At 49.1% G+C, this 19,287-nt stretch overlaps 1 protein-coding gene across 3 annotated transcripts in view; it reads left to right on the top strand.

The window, feature by feature from the left end:
• Window positions 1–19,287, top strand: part of BMP1 (bone morphogenetic protein 1) — an 87,620-nt gene that overhangs the window by 25,268 nt on the left and 43,065 nt on the right. For all 3 annotated transcript variants that reach the window (XM_050939891.1, XM_050939892.1, XM_050939893.1), the window contains exons 2-4: window positions 9,885–9,998; window positions 12,766–12,927; window positions 15,093–15,210. In XM_050939891.1, the coding sequence (XP_050795848.1) occupies window positions 9,885–9,998; window positions 12,766–12,927; window positions 15,093–15,210 (394 nt within the window). The remainder of the gene's footprint in view (window positions 1–9,884; window positions 9,999–12,765; window positions 12,928–15,092; window positions 15,211–19,287) is intronic.

Genomic DNA, 19,287 nt, shown 5'->3' with positions numbered 1-19,287 from the left:
CGAAATCTTTTTATTTACTCATTATTAGTATTATCATTATTGTGGTTGCTTTTTATTATTTTCTCTGGATTCCGGACCTTGACTATACCATGACCAAGAAATTTGGACCTAGACAAAAATAATTGACTACCTCTGGTCTAGAACCAGAACCAAGATTAGGACACCATTGTTATAGGCGCTGTCAGGACCAGCTCCAGGCACCGGCAACAGCTCAAGCGCTCCGCTTTAGTCTTGCAGCAAGTCCCTCACTCCGTCTCTTCCTCTTCGGCAGCAGCTCAATCTTTTTTTTTTCTTCTTCACCACTTGGGGCAGCAAAAAAAACTGGAGCCAGCCCTGGGCCCTGTACAAACACCTGGTGAGAAACCCTCACCCAGAAGAGTTTATAGTCTAAATTCACAAGACAGACAAAGGGTGAAAGGTGAGAGGAGTTGCCCAGGGTTATGCAGCAAGTCAGAAGCAGAACCACGGATAGATCTCTGATCTCCTAATTCACCAGCTAGTGCTCTACCCACTAGACCACACCGTCTCTCCTTTCTGCTGCACATGTTAGCCTCATTCATACAACGCCTCCAAACGGTGCAGGGCAATAATGGATCAGGTCCCTTGTTTTCGTATGTGTTTGTACAGTGCCTTGCACAGCGCAAACCCTGCTCTTGAGAGGGGCCTCTGAGTGACTGTAGAAGCAGTATTGCCAGCCCTAGATGTTAAAAACTCAGGAGTCAGTGGTGGCCCCCACAAATCAGGAGATTGTCTTTAAAAATCATGAGATTTTTTATGAATTTGGGGCTCTTTTTTTATTTGCCTTCTGGCTTTTGAGTGTTTGACGGAGAGAAGTGTCACATTCTCAAGCTCATTTCCACAATCATGATGGCTAGAAAAGTTTTTTTTTTTTAAAAATGGAAACTGCCATTCTCAGGGATTCACATGACTCCAGGAGCTAGGACTAAAAAAAACCCACCAAATGTCACAAGGCTCAGGAGAAAATTGTGAGTTTAGCCCCATCAACAGCATACTGAGACATTGGATAATTGGCTGAAGCCCATTACCTGTTTGTTCAGACACAAGTCTCTACTTGAAGCCCTGCAGAGACTTGCAACCTGTGCACTAAACTAGTTTCCTCCATCTGACAGCAGGATAATTGGAGGAGCTGGCCCAGAGACCAGTTTTCCCTTCCCTTCTGGCAGCTCTTGCTTGTGACCCCACAGTCTGTACTGCCATGTCCCGCCATCTGCCTGAGCTTTGGTTGGGGTCTAGTACTGGTTGAAGGCTGTTAAAATTCTCCACTTCCTTCTTGCATTGCAGAGAGGGTAATTTACACAGAGCACTCTGCTTGCTAATCTGCTATCACCAGTGAACTACAAACATGAGACAGCACCAGCCATTATGCTAATTGGGAATAAACAAGTCACAACAACATTGTATCAATTACAGCCAATGCTCTAAGAGAAATTAAAAGTGTCTTGGGAATCTCTCTTTTTTTGAACACTCCTTTAGCTCCTTCACTCTGTTATGTGTGAGGTGGCTGGGGAAACTCCAGTGGATCATTTTATGGCATTAGTTGAAATCTTTTGCTTGAAAAAAGATTTTTGATGAAAATTGCCTTTTTTAAATAGAAAAAAGGTTTGGTTTTTGTGACATTTTCTCAATGAAAAAATTATATCTATTGGATGTTGAAAACGATTAAAAACTGAAAAACATTTATGAAATTTTAAAAAAAAGTTTTATTTTGTTATGAAGTTTTTCTTGGAAAATCTTTGCCATAACCAGCTGTGTTAGTTTCTAATACCCCTTTAGCCCTGTGTGACAGTATCCCTCTACCAGGGATGGCTCCAGGCCCCAGCTCTCCAAGCACGTGCTTGGGGCGGCACGCCTGCGGGAGGTCCACCGGAGTCGCGGACCAGCAACCGGCAGAGCGCCCCGTGCTTGGGGCAGCGAAATGTCTAGAGCTGCCCCTGCCCTCTACCCATCTCAAAGCACTTTGCAAACAGTAATTAATTCAATCCCACAACCCTCTGCAGGATAGATGAGTATCATCATAACCCACTTTGCAGATGAAGGAAAGAGATGGCACAGGGAAGTAAGTGAGTTGGGATGTTAATCCTGCACCTGTTGAGACAATGGTAAAACTCTCATTGGCAGGATGGATTTGATTTAAATCATTATTTAAATCACTAATCAGGAAGACTCGATTTAATCATGGTTTTCTACATAAAAGTTCATTCTTGTTGGTTATAACCTTAATACAGTTTCTTCACAATTCAGAGATAGATGTAGGTTTCATTTTTAGAAGATACACACTATACATTTTTAAACAGTGATTTATTCTGAAAACTTTTCAGATTAGTTTTACAGCTATATCTGAAAATGAATGATTGTTTGGTTATTTCATTTACCAAAGGTAACTGAAGCAGATATTTATGAGTTCACCTCTCAGTGACTTATCTCCAATTCAACAGGTTAATCATTAATATTTGGAGAATTTTCTTGCCATGCTGTATTAGGAGGAGGAGATCACCAGACAGACATTTAAATTGCTTTATTTAACTAAAACAACAACATTATGTATTCTGGACTTTTTTCTTCAACAGCAAACATATAATATTTTAACAAAACAAGCATATGTCCCTCGTGTCTCACATTTATTTCCAGACTTCTACTTGTCCACATCTATTCCGCCCAGGGCCAGCGCTTGCATTTAGGCAGCTTAGGCAATCTCCTAGGTCGCCAGCATTATTAAGGGGCTGCATTTTGCCGGAGGGGGCGGTAGGCGGCTGCGGTGGAGCTGCCGCAGTGATGCTTGCGGAGGGTCCGCTGGTCTGCGGCTCCGGTGGAGCTGCCGCAGTCGTGCCTGCGGACGGTCGGCTGCTCGCACGGCTGTGGTGGACCTCCCGCAGACACGACTGCGGCAGCTCCACCGGAGCCGCGGGAGCAGCCGACCGTCCGCAGGCAGGACTGCGGAGCTGGGGGACCAGCGCGCGGGGTGGCGAAATGGCCGTGCACCTAGGGCGCTCAGACCCCTAGTGCCAGTCCTGATTCCGCCCCCAACAATCCTCTAGTCATTGAACTTTTTGAAACTTGGCACTTTTAGGGAGAGGTAAGGGATTGACTCTGTGTACACAAATTTGCAGAGGGACAATAGGGTTGAGGTCTGTTATTTCTCACCTCTACATATATATTTATTTAAAACCCTTTTTGCTGTTAACAAGCATGTTACCTCTGGAGACACAAATCCACAGTTTAAGAACTGCAAAACTAAGCATCTCTGATGGTATCTTCTAGACTGAGCACTGAGTCCCACTGGGTAGATAGAAAGATTAACCTAAATAATCTATACAGAAGCCCATGGAACCCCATAAAACTGGGTCCCTAATCCATGAACTATTGGAACTCAATTTACAAAACTTTTCTTAAACATTACCTGAATATATAGTCTCATACTATCAAATTAGAATTTATAATCCCTACTCCATGATGAGATATGTGAGCTATAATGTATCTTAATTAAAACTATCTTTAGATAGAGGTTTTTTTCCTCAAAAAGCATTTTATCAAAAAAATCCAATGTAAATAAAAAAAATCCGATTTTTTTTTTAAATCCACCCTGCTTATTGGCTTTAACAGGAGCAGGCTTTGGCCCTAGCCGAAGGGTACTCAGCAAGTCAATAGCATCCTGGGAGTAGAGCCCAGGAGTCCGGACACCCAGTCGCCTCCTGTACCTCACTAAACACCACTTGCTCTCAGCCAAAGGAACCCAGATGTCCTGATTTCCACTTAGCTGCTCTAGGCACAAGACCATAGTCCCCTCTCAGAGCCAGGGATAGAACCCAGGAGTCCTGATTTCCTAGTTCCTTGGTCTAAATACTTCTGCATCTTTGGGTCCATACACACCCTGTATGGACCCAGTATCCTTTAGAATCTGCTAGTGGTGCCAATGACTACAGACGTTTTAACCCTCACATCACTTAGCTTGCTCTGAACAGGGTTAGACAACATGCCAGTAAAAACGCTGACGGCTGGAGCTGATCTGGTGACAATGGGGGGAAAGGGCTAGTCTACGTAGAGCCAAAATCGTTCTCCCCAGCATTCCCTGACACGTTCCCTGACTTACAGTGATCCTGCCGAACATGTTACCCATGATGCATTGCAGTCTTGTTGGTACATGTGTAGCTGAACTCTTTGAAAGTGCTGCTGGCAGGAGCTCACAAGTGATACTTTGCTGCCTTGCTTTTGCTGAATGTTTAAAAAATATAGTAATAATTATTGGTTTCCCATTCCTGCTGGAGCCCTTAGGAGCTTGGTCAAGAGGGCAGATTTTAGACTGTGCCTATTCCTCTCATGGGCATTGTTGCCACCTTGTTGCAGTGGCCAGTATGTTCTGTTTTTGTTTTGTTGCTGCCGCGGTAGGAGGTGGTGGTGGAACTTTTCCAAATCCTAAGTGTGCAATTTGTCTGTGTTGATTCTCTTCGCCAACGATCTTTTTGCTGCAGAGAACTGCGTTCTCCACCCACATGGCTATTAAAATACATTGCCTCTTAAAAACGCACAAAGCCACCTTCATTTAGGGATACACCCAGCTTCAATGAGCCAGATCCTTAGCCGCGATAAATCAGCATTGCTCTGTTGAAAGCATCGCCACTTTTCAGAGGAGATGTATTTATTTGTCAGTTAGTGGAGATAGTGGAATGAGGCTGAGAATCTGGCTCCAAATCATTGCAGTTTTGTTACCCAGGTCTTACACGTACCATAAGTCTCCCCATGAGGCTTCCAGACATTCTCTTAATTTATACCTCTTGGCTGCATTCACAGTCTTGCGCCTCCTTCAGCGAGTTTACTTTCCCTTGCCTTTCTGTACTGTTCTTGGCACTACCTAAGCGAGGGTATCGTCCATTAATCTATTTGAGAGTCAGAATTCCTGCAATCCCTAATCTTCCCCTGCAGAAGTTGCAGGTTCTGACATGTTCCCCAGATTCTTTTTTATGATGTTGTAATTATTATTATTATTATTATTATTTATTGCACTACTGTGTTGACTCCTGGCCCATATAAATGGATAGTCATTCCAAACATTGCACAATTCATAGCCGGGTTCCTTTTTCTAGCTGCATGAGGCAGTGTGACAAATGCCAGACTGGGCGCCCAGACACCTGAGTTCTTCACCCAGTTTCACCCCAGGCCTGCTCTGTGACTCTGGCAAGTCACTTCTTGTGTGTCTTGTTCTGCTCTGCTGTAAAATAGGGAGAAAACCTACCCTTCCAGGGGAAGTGTGTTGAGATACTAGAGACTTTACAGCACCTGGGCTGTGGTAAGATCTCTCGTGTAGCCGCTCTGTGCCAATAGGAGAGAGCTCTCCTGTTGACATAATTAAACCACAGTGAACGGCAGTAGCTATGTCAGCAGGAGAAGCTCTCTCACCGATATGGCGCTGTTCACACTGCCACTTATGTCAGAGAAATATATGTCACTCGGCCGGGGGTGGTGGTGTTTTTTCACACCCCTGAGCAGCATAAGTTTTGCTGACATAAGTGGTAGTGGAGACGTGGTAGCGTAGAACATCATTATTCTGCACCTGATTAAAGCTGTGATCACTAGAGACAGGCCTGAACCACAAAGTCTAGAGCCAAAGGTCTCCTTGTTTTGGTCAGAGGTGGGGGTTTGGTTCAGCCATTGTAAAAGAGAGCAGGTACCACATTCCTCTCTGGGTTTGGATCTGATTCTAGCCCAATATTCAGAAGGCTTTTGGTTTTTTCAAGTTACCCTAATTGTCCGGCCTTATTTTCATAATTAAAGACATAATTAAATATGTTAATTGCATCAAAGCAGGGACTGGGCATCATCTTTCCTTACGCGTTAACTGATCCTGTCACCTTCGTTTTCATTTTTATTACTCTCTCCTCCACCTTTCCCTTGGAGCCAGAAAATTTTGGTAAGCTAGAAATGCAGGAGGAGGTGGCTTATTTCCCTAAGCCCTCATTCCACTTCGCTGGCTGCCTTCCCATTCAATAATTCTAACATGGACTGTGGCTGTCCATTGATTGCATTGTAGAGGGAAGGGCAAAACACTGCCTCATGCAGTCTGCAACTCCCTGTTCATGGACCAGGCCCATTGTGCCAGGCACTGTGCAAAGACAGAGCACAGAGATGGATGGTCCCTGTCCCAAAGAGCTTGCAATCTACAGCCATCTTTTGACACTGGGCTTTTATAGGAACAAGGTAAATGACTTTAACCCCCTCCCCAGACCTTCTCAGGGTGTTTCAGTGAAAGTCTGGCCCCCAAGGCAGACGGTTGTGCCAAATTCCTATCACTGAGCTGAATCACCATCCCGGGGCTGGCTGGCTGAGTGTTGATGGTGTCTCTCTGAGATGCAGCCCCCCAGGGTTTGCATGTGGATTCCATCTATGCAGCAAAGAGGAGAGCCTAGATGGCTTTTCCAGGGGAAGGAAATGAAGGGAGGAGGACAAAGCCATCTGCCAAGCCAATTGTTAAGTCTGGGGGATTCTTTCTCAGCCTCCTTTGGCCAGAAACCATCCTGTTTCTTTTAGCACTGTTTCCCAGCCCCGCCCCCGTGGCAATGCAAGTTATATCCTTTCAAGATTAGGTTGCTCCCAGGGTCCCCCTGTATGCAGCATACAGGGCAGGCTTTGTTTACCCTGGTGATTCCAGCTATCAGTAGCCAGTCACTGGGGTAGCTTTGCTAGGGCAGAAATGCAAGCCCAGGGTACATTTTATCTGGTCAAATGGCTGTGAGACAAGTCTGTTTGATAGACTAGGAAGGAGGCCAGAGCTGGGCAAGGGGAAGGAGAGGAGCAGAGAGGGAGACCAGGTGTGTGAAACAGCGGGAAAAAGGGTTTTAAACACAAGAAGGATAATTCTGAACTGGCTCCTGGTCTATTTAAATTGTAGGCTGCTCCGGGCAAGGACTTCCTGGTACTCTGTGTTTGACCATACACAGCACAATGGGGCCCCATTCTTGGTTAGTCCCTATGCACTATTGTAATAAACATAATAGTCATAATGGGATTTCAGAAGCTGGATACTGGGATTCCCTCATCTCTTTTCTCCTATCACATGCACTAGGTGTCCCCATTCTGTGCATCCCGAACTCTGCTGTCACATATTGGGACCATTCCATCACATACCTGTGGCCTCCATTCTAGGTGTGTTCTACACAGAGAATTGACTGGCATTATCTGGTTGCATGGTGCAGTGCGATTCTTAACCACCCAGAGCTCTACTGCAATGCTTGGAGAGCTTGCTACCATAGAATTGCCCTTGTAGTCAGGAGGCAGGATATTCCGTCTTCTCTGGGGTCAAATTCCCCACACACACTGTGCACTGGGCCAGGACTAGGCCTATGTATGAGGCAAGGCCCAATTCTGAGGGCTTAAGTAGGACTAAAGTGGTGCCTAGCCTTGTGGGTACTCTGCTCAGGGGTGAATTTCACTGTACACATGGGGACAAATCTTCTGGGCCTTCCTTACCGAGGCGAGACTTCCAGTGGTTGTAGTGGGATTTGCCTGAATGGGGGCTGCACCGTGAGCTCAGGGGTTGGCTCACAGCTCCTGATGGACCCGAACCAAACCACTGGATCAGTTCCCAGATCTGAACAATGCACTTGGGCCACTAATCTTTATTCCAGGACAGCCCCAAGCTTAGATCCAAACTTAAAATGTGTTTAAAATCTGAATCCAGACTTTGCAACTTGGGCCCCATCTCCCCTGTGAATGTTGGAGCCCCACTGCCTCTCCTCCCAGGCTGGCAAATCAGGCACAGGGCCCCCACCCCCAGCCTCTGAGGGCCTCCATTGTGACTCTGGTGCTGCTGTCCACAGTGTCCATCGTGCAAAGAAGCTGAATCCAGGCTTGCTGTGGGGAAGGAGGGAGGCAGAGGCCGTGTTTGCACCAGTGATCTCTCAGTTGTTGTACCATATGGTTTCTATTCTCTTTGACAGAGGAAGCCGAGGTTATTTGAGTATCCCTTGGCTGTAGACTGGTGTGTGTGTGCAGACACAAAGAAAAAGGAGGGTGCAAAGAGGGAACGTGCAAAAGAAGCTCCGGGTTAAAACAATTTGTGTAATAATAATTAATAAAAAAGTCCGGAGGCCTGTTGTTTCCAAACCAAATGTCTGAGCATTGCTGCTGCTTGCAGAGCTGGTGATCCGACACAATGGTGGAGCACAGAGCACCAGTGCGTGCTCCATCTCCATCAGTCTTCTTTGTTGCCGCTTTCCCTGCACTCACTGTGATTTCATTTTTAAAAAGGAGGGGGAGAGGAGAGGAAACCCCTGCTGCATTCTTTGGGAGGTGCATTTGAGGCGGAGATTAACTCCTCACCTTTCCTGTCCTGGGACTCAGGAGAGGCTGGGCAAGAGGAGAAATGGAGAGAGAATCTGTCTTAGTTATCCCTGGACTGGAGCTGCACTTTGCCCCAGTGGTGTGTTTTCTGAGGTCGGTTATCTGGGATTGTGACACGGGCTGAGGTGCCTGTGCACAAGAGAATCCATGGGCAGGTCATGGGACACCAAATACTGTCTCCCCCTCCAATCGTTTACAATGTTTATCAGTGTCCCTCGTGAGCTGGCAAATGTGCCCCGACCCAAACCTGCAGGGCACTCTGCAGCTGCTGTGCGGCTAAGGAAATAGGGTTGATCTGAGCTCGATTTACTGGTAGCAATGAGAATCCAACAGACTAGAGCATGTGCACTGGACTCCTAACTCACCGGGCTGCTGGGTGGAATTCTCTGCCCTGTGCTTTATCACAGTGTTCCCGTCTGGCCCTGGAATCTCTGTATCCATGAGGCACCCTCTGAGCTGCACGTCCAGAGGCCTGATTCTGCACTGTCCACTTTGTGCAGTCATTTGCACCAGTGCCAAGTGGCTGTAAGATGCCAGTTCCGAAGGGTAGCATTTGACACCCCGTTGTGCTGGTGTAACAGAGAATTGGATCTCCAGTCTTTAACCCCCTGCCTCTTTGTTCTTTTCAGAAGGTCCAGTGGAATATTCTGAACTAATAATCCTGGAGAATAAATATATGCTGGCAGTATTGCATATGTCAAGCCTTTATAAATCATGAGTTGTGTCCCAAAAATCATGGGCCTTGCTTACAAATCATGAGATTTGGAGGGAAAAAACCCAGCAACTGTTGGGTTATTTTTCTTTAGTTCTTTATGTCTGGGCCTTTAGAGTGCATTCAGGTCCTGTTTTCAAGCTTTTCTCTGCAACCATAAATGCTAGAAACTTCCTTTTTTTTTTTAAAATGAAAGTGGAGATTCTCACCTAACCATGTTCATCTGTGGCCAGAAAGTGCCTTGAGAAATACACCAAATATAGCAAGACTCCATGACAGACTCACAAGAGCAATCTTGTGATGCCTACAAGTCATCACCAGCTGTCCGTCACTTTCCTGCCCCTTCTACTTGAGCTATGATTCTGGTACCATACGGGACCCTGGAACCAAGACCCCAAAGCCCCGTTTCTAGAGCATTGATTGCTCTGGCAGCTAGGTGCTGGTCTTAGCCTTCCTGGTGACAGAGGGCCAGAACAAACCCTGTGCATCACTGAGATCCTGAAAGTCTCCGTTTTCTACCTTCAGTGAGACATAGGTTCTGCAAAAGGCCACGTACTTGGACATTTCACCTGTAAGCATTGCAATGGGAGCTGAGCTCTTTTGAAAATCTGGCTCAGCAGTGGCTCCAGGACACTTGAAAACCCAGCCTTGAGTATCTGATCTTTTTCTTGATTCTTCCCAAGCTGTCAGCTTGAATAATATCCCATGACTGCAAACTCCAGTGGTCCCCTTATAAAACGCCTACCCTCAGAGGGCAGCAGAATTAAAACCCTGACAACTTCTGCCCCATAACTGGCCTGTCCCCTTTTCCATTTTCTAGCTGCCTTTCTGGGAGACATAGCATTGGACGAGGAGGATCTCAGGTTATTCCAAGTGGACCGACTCGTGGACCTCAAACGCCGCACCTTTGAGAAAACAGCCACTAACACCTCAGGTACAGTAGCACCTTAAGAGCGGTACTGACTGTTAAGCTGCCAGAGCTCTTTACTCTGGTCTCTTCCTGGTACTTCCTTTAGATGCCGCCGCACACGAGGAGGTTTGGAGAAGAGTGGGGTTGCCAAAGTCTTTCACAGTTATTGCTATTTGGTAGGATTACTAAGTGCTCCCCAGGCCCAAAGCAGCGGGATGTTTCTGCCCCCATCTGCTAAGCCGCTGATGCTGGGGTGGTCACTGAGGTCACTTTTCTAAATGATTTCTGGCGGGTAGTGTCGCATGGCATGCTGCATAATGGAACGGAGGGAGAGTCCCCAAAGCAAAGGGCAGGGGATGGCTTGACCTAGGGCACCTTGAGAAGACGGGATCATGGACTGGAATTTTCAAACAGTCCTGATGGGAAAGTCAATGGGAATTGGGAGCCCCGCTCCCTGAAAGCCCCTTTGAACACTCCATCCTGTATCATTAGCCCAGTATTCGTTACTGCGGAATGCCTGGCTTTAGGATGCTGTCAGAAGGGAGAGCTTGACCCTGTGGTAGGGCACTGGCCTGAGAGTCAGGAGGTCCCAAGTTCCTGGCTCTGCCACTGCTATACTGTGTGACGTTGGGTGAGTCATGTTACCTGTGTCACTCAGTCTGGAAATGGAGATCGCGACACTTGCCCATCTTGACTCAGTGCTTTGAGCTCGAGTGATGGGAAGCACAGAGGCTTATTATTCATGTCCTGGTTGCCTGTGGCGGGGCCTCTGTTGTAGCTCTCTTAAAAGGAGCAAGATGTAGATTTAATACATCCCCCCCTACCCCCCACGTCTTCAGATGCTTGATATCATGATTGTTTGTAGTATCCATAGCACCTAGGAGCCCAGGCCCTGGACCAAGACCCATTGTGCTGGGTGATGTACGAACGCAGAACAAAGGGATAATCCCTGCCCCCAAAGAGCTGGCTGGTTTAGCCCTGAGAGCCACAGGTAGGAAGGACACTTCGCCATCTCCAGGAGTCTCTTTCTGTGCCACATACAAATCACAGACCCTCCTGCTCTAGCTCTGTTCACCACAAGCCTTTAACTAGTGACTTGTGCATAGGAGCCATTTGGTGCAACCCTAACGCCAGGGCTCCCCAGCCCTGTTCTCCTGCCTTTCTTTCATCCTCCCCGCCCCATACCGAAGATAAACAGAACAGCCTGGCCAGCGCTGAAGGATTGGATAGACCCTACCACCCATCCTGCTGAGAGGCAGGGGTCATTAGCCCTGCAAGCTGCTCCACTGTTAGCTCAGCTGCTAGTCCTGAGACCGACTGAAAAGGGGGTAGCCACCTCTGGCATGGCTCCACTGATAATATTTGCAGGCTGCATGTCCGTTTGGGTTAAGACAAAGGTACCCCAGCTCACCAGGGCCAATTCCCATAATCACCTCAGGGAAGCTGTTTAACCATTCACATTCCCCTGGAGTTCCTGGGGATCTATCCTCAAGTTTTGCTGTCTCCCTGGCAGTGGGATCTATTAGGCTGTGGGGAGACTCTCCCCAAAGAGAAGAGCAGACGCCCCATTGCTTGGAACTGTAATAGCTGGGCTAGGCAAAGTGCTGGGAAATAGAGGAGACAGTCCTGCCATGGGCCCCGGGGGCAATGGACCAGTCGGGAGCTAACAGGTTTTCTCCATCTGTCATTTCTCCTACCTCATGCACCATCGTGCCTCACGCAAAGTGGGCCCCATGGTCCATTCTGGCTGAGATTCTGTAAAGTGATTAGCCCTTGGGATACCTCTGTTCTCAGGTGCTCAGCCTGACACCGTCCAAAGGAACCTGACTTTCAGACAGTGCAGAGCCCCTGCCCTCTGGTGACATGACCCCTTTAAGGCATCTCGAATTGGGCACCCAAAGTCACTCTTGAAAAATCTCTTCCTATGAACCAGTCAGGGGTCCCAGGGCAGAGCTAGGGACACAGCATAACCCCAGTGTCTATGCCCTTCCCACAGACGTGGGGGCGGTGGCAACTCGCTCTTCTTTGGTTTCTGTCCTGGATACTGTCCATCGCAAAATCAGCAAGCCCTGTGCACCGTCTCCTTGGCAGGGGGCCCATCTGTGCGACCTTTGCCACGCCATGTCCCTTCGCAACCCTGGCCCATCCCGACAGGCAGCATCTTCCATGAGCCCTTTGATGGCAGCATTCCAAACTATTTGTAGACAAAGAACTTGGTGCGCCACAGCTGCTTTTATTTCATTTTCTTACAGAGACAGGCAAAATTTTGGAACGGCTGTGATTCCCAAGCCAAGCACACGTCGCTTGAGATCCCGGGGGCACTAGCTGGCCTCTGCTCTGCCCCATCCCGATCCAGCTCAAGAGGGACCAAAGCCGCTGTCTCCTCGGCGCTGTAGAGAACTGGTGGCTTTGGTGAAGGCCATGCTAGACGAGTAATTAGTCCATCCTGCCTATAATCTGGGCTAGCGGGGTGGTCACATCCTGGCTTTCCACTGTGAAATGTGCAGTAGACTCATTCCTGAAATGAGCTCGATGGTCTCATCATAGTCCCTGTTCTCATGACCCTCAAACTGGGCCTTGGATTCATCCCCCTCAGAACAGAAGTAATGGAGCAGGGATTATTGATTGCTCTGGTGTGTTGGGTTCGTTGGGCCAGGTCCATCGCTGGCATCACTGAAGTCAGTGGTGTTACACCAGGGAGGAATTTGGCCTGGGGACAGTCAGGTCACCAGGACTAAATGAGACGCTTCCATGGTCACACCCCCTGCCTTCGCTGCTCTCATGCCCCCAGGAACCAGCACCAACAGCACCAGCCTGAAGTTCAGGAGGCAGCAGAAGAGGCAATGGAGGCGGGGCCAGGCTCAGTCTCGAAGCCGCCGTGCCGCCACTTCCCGTCATGAGAGGGTGTGGCCGGATGGGGTCATTCCCTACGTGATCAGCGGGAACTTCAGTGGTGAGTGGGAGTGATCGGCACATGCTGGGCCCGCCGGGTCAGTACTCCAGGAGCGCACATTTCATTGCCAAGCTGTTTTCCTTTCTCATTCTCTATTGCTGAGGAGAGAAGGGCTCCGACATGGCAGCAGTGCGGTCCAGTGGTTAGAGCAGGGGATTTGGGCATCAGGACGTCTGGGTTCTGTTCCCAGCTCTGCCCTCAACTTGCTATGGGACTTTATATGAGTGGCTTCCCCTTTTTGTGCATCAGTTTCCCTGTCTGTTAAAATGGGGGTGATGATGACTAGGGCCCTGTCAATTTCATGGTCACAGGATTTTAAAAATGTCATGATTTCAGATATTTAAATATTTCACAGTGTTGTAACTGTAGGGGTCCTGCCCCAAAAGGGGCAAGGTGGGTAACACAGTTATTGGAGGTGGGTTGTGGTATTGCCACCGTTACTTCTGCGACACTGCTGGCGGCGCCACTGCCTTCAGAACTGGATAGCCGGAGAGTGGCAGCTGCGGGCCGGAAGGCTGGTTCTGAAGGCAGTGCTGCCACCAGCAGCAGCGTGGAAGTATGGATGGCCTGGTATGGTATTGCCACCCTTACTTCTGTGCTGCTGAGCTGGGCCCTTGGTCAGCAGCTGCCACTATCCGGCTGCCCAGCTCTGAAGGCAGCAGCACAGAAGTAAGGATGACATGGTATGGTATTGCCACTCTTATTTCTGCGCTGCTGCTGGCAGGGTGCTGCTTTCAGAGCTGAGCACTCTGCCAACAGCTGCCACTCTCTGGCCACCCAGCTCAGAAGGCAGCACAGAAGTAAGGCAGGCAATATCATGACCCCCTACAATAAGCTTGCAACCTCCCTGTGACCTCCTTTTGGGCCAGGACCCCCAGTTTGAGAAATGCTGGTGAAATCTGTGTGGTGTAGGATAAAAGTACAGTAACTCCTCACTTAACGTTGTAGTTATGTTCCTGAAAAATGTGACTTTAAGTTAAATGATGTTAAGCGAATCCAATTTCCCCATAAGAATGAATGTAAATGAGGGGTTTTGGTTCCAAGGATTTATTTTTTTTGCCATACAGTACAGTACAGTACAATAGTTGGGAGGTGCCCCCGCCTTACCCCACACAGGCCCAGCCCACTGGCACTGGAGACAATGAGGCAGGCAAGGAGGCTGAAGGTGCTGCAGGCTAAGAGAAGCAGGTTGTGCAGCAGCAGTGGCAGCTTCCTCTACTCTGCAAGCACCAAGGGAGGGGGCTCAACCCTCAGCCTGCCCACACCACCCCTTCCCCCAAGCCCCCATGCTTAACCCACCTCTTCTTCCCCACTCCTTTACTCTGCACACCGCATCCTTACTCCTCCCCCCTCCCTCCCCTGCCTCCTGCCTGTGGCAATCAGCTGGTTTGCAGCATTTGAAGGACAGAGGAGGGAGGGGGAATGTCCGCCTCGAGTCCTTGCTCCTGCATCCTCCCTCCTGAATGCTGCAAGCCAGCTGATTGCTGTGGACAGGAGGCGGGGGAGGAAGGGGAAGGCACTGATCCATGGAGTCTGCCAGCGGGTGGGAGGAGCTGTGAGGGGGGAATAGGGGAGCTGATAGGGGGGCTGCCAGCTGTGGACAAAACAGGCAGCCAAACAACGTTACAGCGAAGCATTGCACAACTTTAAATAGAGCACGTTCTGTAACTGAGCAGGGACGTAAGATTGAAACAACATTAAGTGAAAGGATGTTAAGTGGGGAGTTACTGTACACAAAAGACCAGATTTCACGGTCTGTGATGCATTTTTCACAGTCCTGAATTTGGTAATGATGACTCTTACCTCACTTGGTAAGAGACCTGTGCATGCAACTGCTTCCACTGAGAACAACAGGAACTGCTGGGTGCTGGGCTCCTTTGAAAATCCGGCCCTGCAGTGCCACGTAAGAGTGAAAGATCATTGCTCATTCCAGCGCGTTGCTCTGTCAGGTGCTTGAGGACCCCTGCGACAGGTCCGGCTCAGACATATTCCTGTGCTGCTCCTCACCCACCTCAGCAGGACCCATTGTGATTATTTATTATTGTAGCACCTGGGAGCTCTAGTTACAGCCCAGGGCCCCCTGGTGCTAGGTGCTGTACAAACAGAGAACAAAAAGCCCATGGGGCTTAGAGTGTAAGGAGCTGAACTCCTGGCCTCTCTTGCAGGCAGCCAGCGGGCGATTTTCCGACAGGCCATGCGCCACTGGGAGAAGCACACCTGCGTCACCTTCTTGGAGCGCAATGCTGAGGAGAGCTACATAGTGTTCACGCACAGGCCATGTGGGTGAGTGGGGCTGAGGCCGCTACCAGGTGGGAGGTGGTTCTTGTTCACTAGAGCCCAAGGGGACATTGTGCGCTGGACAGAATTGCCCAAACTGGGAATTGAGGCTGAGATTTTCAAAGTGGACCAGGGGAGTTAGGTACCTACTTCACTTTGAAATTCAGTAGGAACTGAGCTCCCATAGGACCCCTTTGGAAGCCCCAGCCTAACAAGTAGGGCAGCATTGTCTAGTGATTAAAGCACTTCTGCTCTAATCTGCTTCTGACTTGCTGGATGACCTCAGTTTCCATATCTGCCCAGTAGTGATAACAGCATAGGTCTGCCCTGCAGGGGACTGGGAGGACTCGTTCTGTAAGGTGCTTTGAGATCCTCCAATGGAAGGGGCGAAAGGAGGGCCTTGGATTAAGAATTATGATTTTAATTATAAAAGACATTGGCAAATTGGAATTCAGAGGAAAGGTGGCAGAAAATTATGAAGAGCCAAGTTTGAAATGTGCCTGGCTTGGCAGTGCAAAGGGCTTGACTCTCCTCTCACACTGGTGTAACTCTGCTGAAGTCAAGTAGCTATGTAGTGTAAATGTGAGGAGAGAATCAGGCCTCCAAGTTGCAGGCAGCCAGTGGAAATTTTATTATTTTTGTTACAGCAAGGCCTGGAAGCCACAATCTGTGTTGGGGCCCCATTGTGCTAGGTGCTGTACATGCAATGGTGAGAGTCAGTCCCTGCCCTCAAGAGCTTACAGTTGGAATAGACAGGACTAGACAAAAAGTAGGAAGGGAAACTGAGGCATGGAGTGAGGCAGTGACTTGGCCAAGGTCAACCAGCAGCGCAGTGGCAGAGCCAGGGATAGAATGCAGATCTCTGGAGTCCCACTCTAGACTATGCTGCTTATCTGACTCTCCCTCATTTGAAAGAGCAAGTCCATAACATACCATTGCATGCTATGGAGTCCAATCCTGCAGCCCTTGCCTACCCAGGCGGTCTCATTAAAGTTCACAGGTCTTCTCGCTGCAGGCCCAGGCCCAGTGCTAGAAGCAGACCCCATGTGCCATTCCGATGCAGTCCCGTCTGTTGGGGTCATTGCTTGTGATCATTCAGCAGAGGCAGAGTGTGTCAGTGCTCTGCTCTAGTGCCAGGCTGGGGTAGGTCAGGCTCTAGGGCCAGATGTGGCAGGAATCCATTTGCTCAGAGATAGGGGTGGACTCCTCCCCTGTGTGATGACACTCAGCTGCCGGTGAACAGAGTGGTGGCTTGTGGGAGCACTAATTAGACCCAGTTAGGTATCTTGGGCATTGAAATGCTGCCTAGCAGAATTTGCTCTGCCCCAGCTCAGTAGAAACTTTGGTCCTGATCATCAAAGGGTATTTAGGCCCCTAACTCCCATTGAAATAAATGCAACTTAGGCACCTAAATAAATTTGAGGATCTTGCCCTTTGTGCCTGATTTGGGAATTTCTTTTTTAAGGAGCTGGGTGCAAAGATCCTTTCAATATAGCAATACAAATTGGGGTTTCCCAAGTTGGCCCTCCTGGCAGGATAAGAGGAAACACATTGCCACACACTTACGCTGTGGAACTCATTGCCGCATGATATATTTGAGGCCAAGAGTTTAGCAGGTTGAAAAAAGGATTGGAGATTTTTATATGGCTAATAAGACTAATCAGAGTCCTAGTAGTAAGAAAAAATAAAACAAGAGCTGGGGAAGAGAGAGAAATCTTCATGTTTCAGGGCATGTGCCAACCTCTAACTAATGAAGGTCAGGAAGAAACTTTTCTTGGAAGGCAGGTTATCCTACATCCACCTTTTGCAGAGTTTCATGCACCACCCTCTGAAACACCTGGTGCTGGTCACTGCTGGAGACCACACTCTTGGCTAGGTGGAGCTCTGCTTTGACCCAGTTAGGTGGTCCCTATGTTCCTGTGATTCACAGACCCGTTTGTGTACAGTGTGCATATGCCTGCAAATTGGAAAATATGGTAGAACAATGAGGATGGATTCAAACAACCCAGTCTGATTGTGCTGGTGAAGCAGCAGTGAAAAGTAGGTGGGGGATGTGATAGCTGTCCACATAATCAGCGAGAAAGGAGCAGAGTCTTTGGAGTGGGGGCTGAAATAAGATTAAATTAAGCAAGGGAAGATGAAGGTTGCGCTCAGCAAATGTTTCCTGACAGGGAGATGTATCAGGCTGTGAAACAGCCTCCCCAGGGGAAGTGGTGGATTCTGCAGGCCTTCAGCTAGCCTAGTGAATGGAACAATCCTGGGCTGTCCAGGCTGGGTAGACAGGATGGGGCCAACCTGCTTTATTCCATCTCCACATCAAGGCAGAAGGCAACTCTAGCTGGAAGGAGGGCTGCTCCCCAGCATGGCAGGTGCTGCTTGTGCTCAGCAGATATGGTGAGCTGGGGAAGCAGCTTTTTGCTTGGGGCTCCCCAGCCCGAGTGCTGGAGTTGCATGAATGCTGCTTCTCCTCCTCGTACCTGTGTGTGGTACATATGCAATAAAGCACGGTTATTAATTAATCCTCTGGGGCATAGTATTTGGTTTAGCAGAGTTGATCCACGGAGGAGCAATGAAACCACCCTCCTCCCACAGCCAGACAGTAACAACCAGGAGCCCTGCTCATTACCCAGGAATGAAGCCTCTTGGTGGGAGACTAGCAGGGACTTGGTGCACTGCAGAGGTGGAGGAGCAGGAGTGATGAACTCGGTCATGCTCCGGAGCAGCCCCTATTGGCCAGCATAAGTAGCAATGCCAAAGCATGGCTCTCTCAAGGTCCTAGGATTCGTTCACCCCTTCGTTAAGCGACAGTGGGTTCAGCTTCTTGGTTGCTTGCTTTGTTCAGATCCAGTTCTTCCTCTTCCACCTCAGGCGTGCATAGCCATAGAATAAGATGCACTGTTGAATGAGACAGCTGGATTTGCTAGAAGCCTGCATGCTGAGCTGAGAGCACTGAACAGCTGAGAGGAGGTGCCCAGTACCTCACAGGATCAGGCCCTAAAGTACACATTTTACCTTGATTTGCTGGCAGCACATTCAGGCTTCCAAAAGGAGAAAGCGCCTCTCTCTGGCTACTCAGCCCGCTGTGGCTTTGGCTGACTCCACAAATCTTTAAGGAGAGGAGTAGACAAACATAGGGCATTCCCCGAGGACCCACCTCTAATCGCAGGGGAGAGGGAGACAGATCACAAAGTGCAAGATGTTAGAACCATCACCCAGGAAATGTCCATGCATCCTGAGCCACGGGGCCAGATTCTGACCCCATTGGGAACTGGCCAACAACCGCTGAAGCCAGTGAGGATCTCCCCATTGACTTTAATGGGTGTATAGACCAGGGTATGTTCAATGACTTCAGGGGAGGTAAAGCAGTCTGGCCCACCGAGTGCAGAGTTCTCCCTGCCGGCCTCAAGTGGTGGGTGCATCCTGGGGTTCAGTTCAGAGCAGCAACCAGCGGTGCGGATGCTCAGGCAGACCTCGTCAGAGCTCTCAGAGCCTCTGGAGTCTGGCCAAGGAGCCTTCCTGGTGGTATTTTGGCTGTTCTAGTTGTGGTCCCGGCCGGAGCGCAGAGCTGCAGAAAGGAAACACAATTGCTCTTAAGCGTTAACCCCAAACTGGTCCCAGGCAAAGATCCAGGCCAGGTCTTACTCCATCCAGACTGGTTCCCCCATCCCACCTGGGGCAGCTTCCCCCCCTTGCTGGTGACATTCACTTTTGCAGCTTTCACTTTTCCATCCCACAGGCAGCTGCAGCCTCTCAGCCCTGTGGGAAGTGCTGAGCCTTCCCAGTTTCCGACTAGACCCTACTCGCGTTAAAGTCGCACAGGCTTTCATTTAAATAAAACCTGGGCAGGCCATTCAAAGTTTCCAGAGGGTAATGCTTTTCCAGATGCACTGTCTCTTGTGGAGACATTACAGCGCTAACACTTACGGTCCTGCTGATTTCCAGACCATTCAAAGAGTCATGATTTCCCCATGGTCAGAGGGGGGGCACTTCCTTCTCCACCCAACTCTCAGACGTGCCTCGGTCACGGGAGGATGAGGTAGGTGTATCCTCGCAAGTGCAGGTTACTCCCAACCTTCTATCATG

Source organism: Gopherus flavomarginatus, chromosome 2, assembly GCF_025201925.1.
Source record: "Gopherus flavomarginatus isolate rGopFla2 chromosome 2, rGopFla2.mat.asm, whole genome shotgun sequence".
NCBI lineage: Eukaryota > Metazoa > Chordata > Testudines > Testudinidae > Gopherus > Gopherus flavomarginatus.
This window is presented reverse-complemented; position numbering and strand designations above follow the sequence as displayed.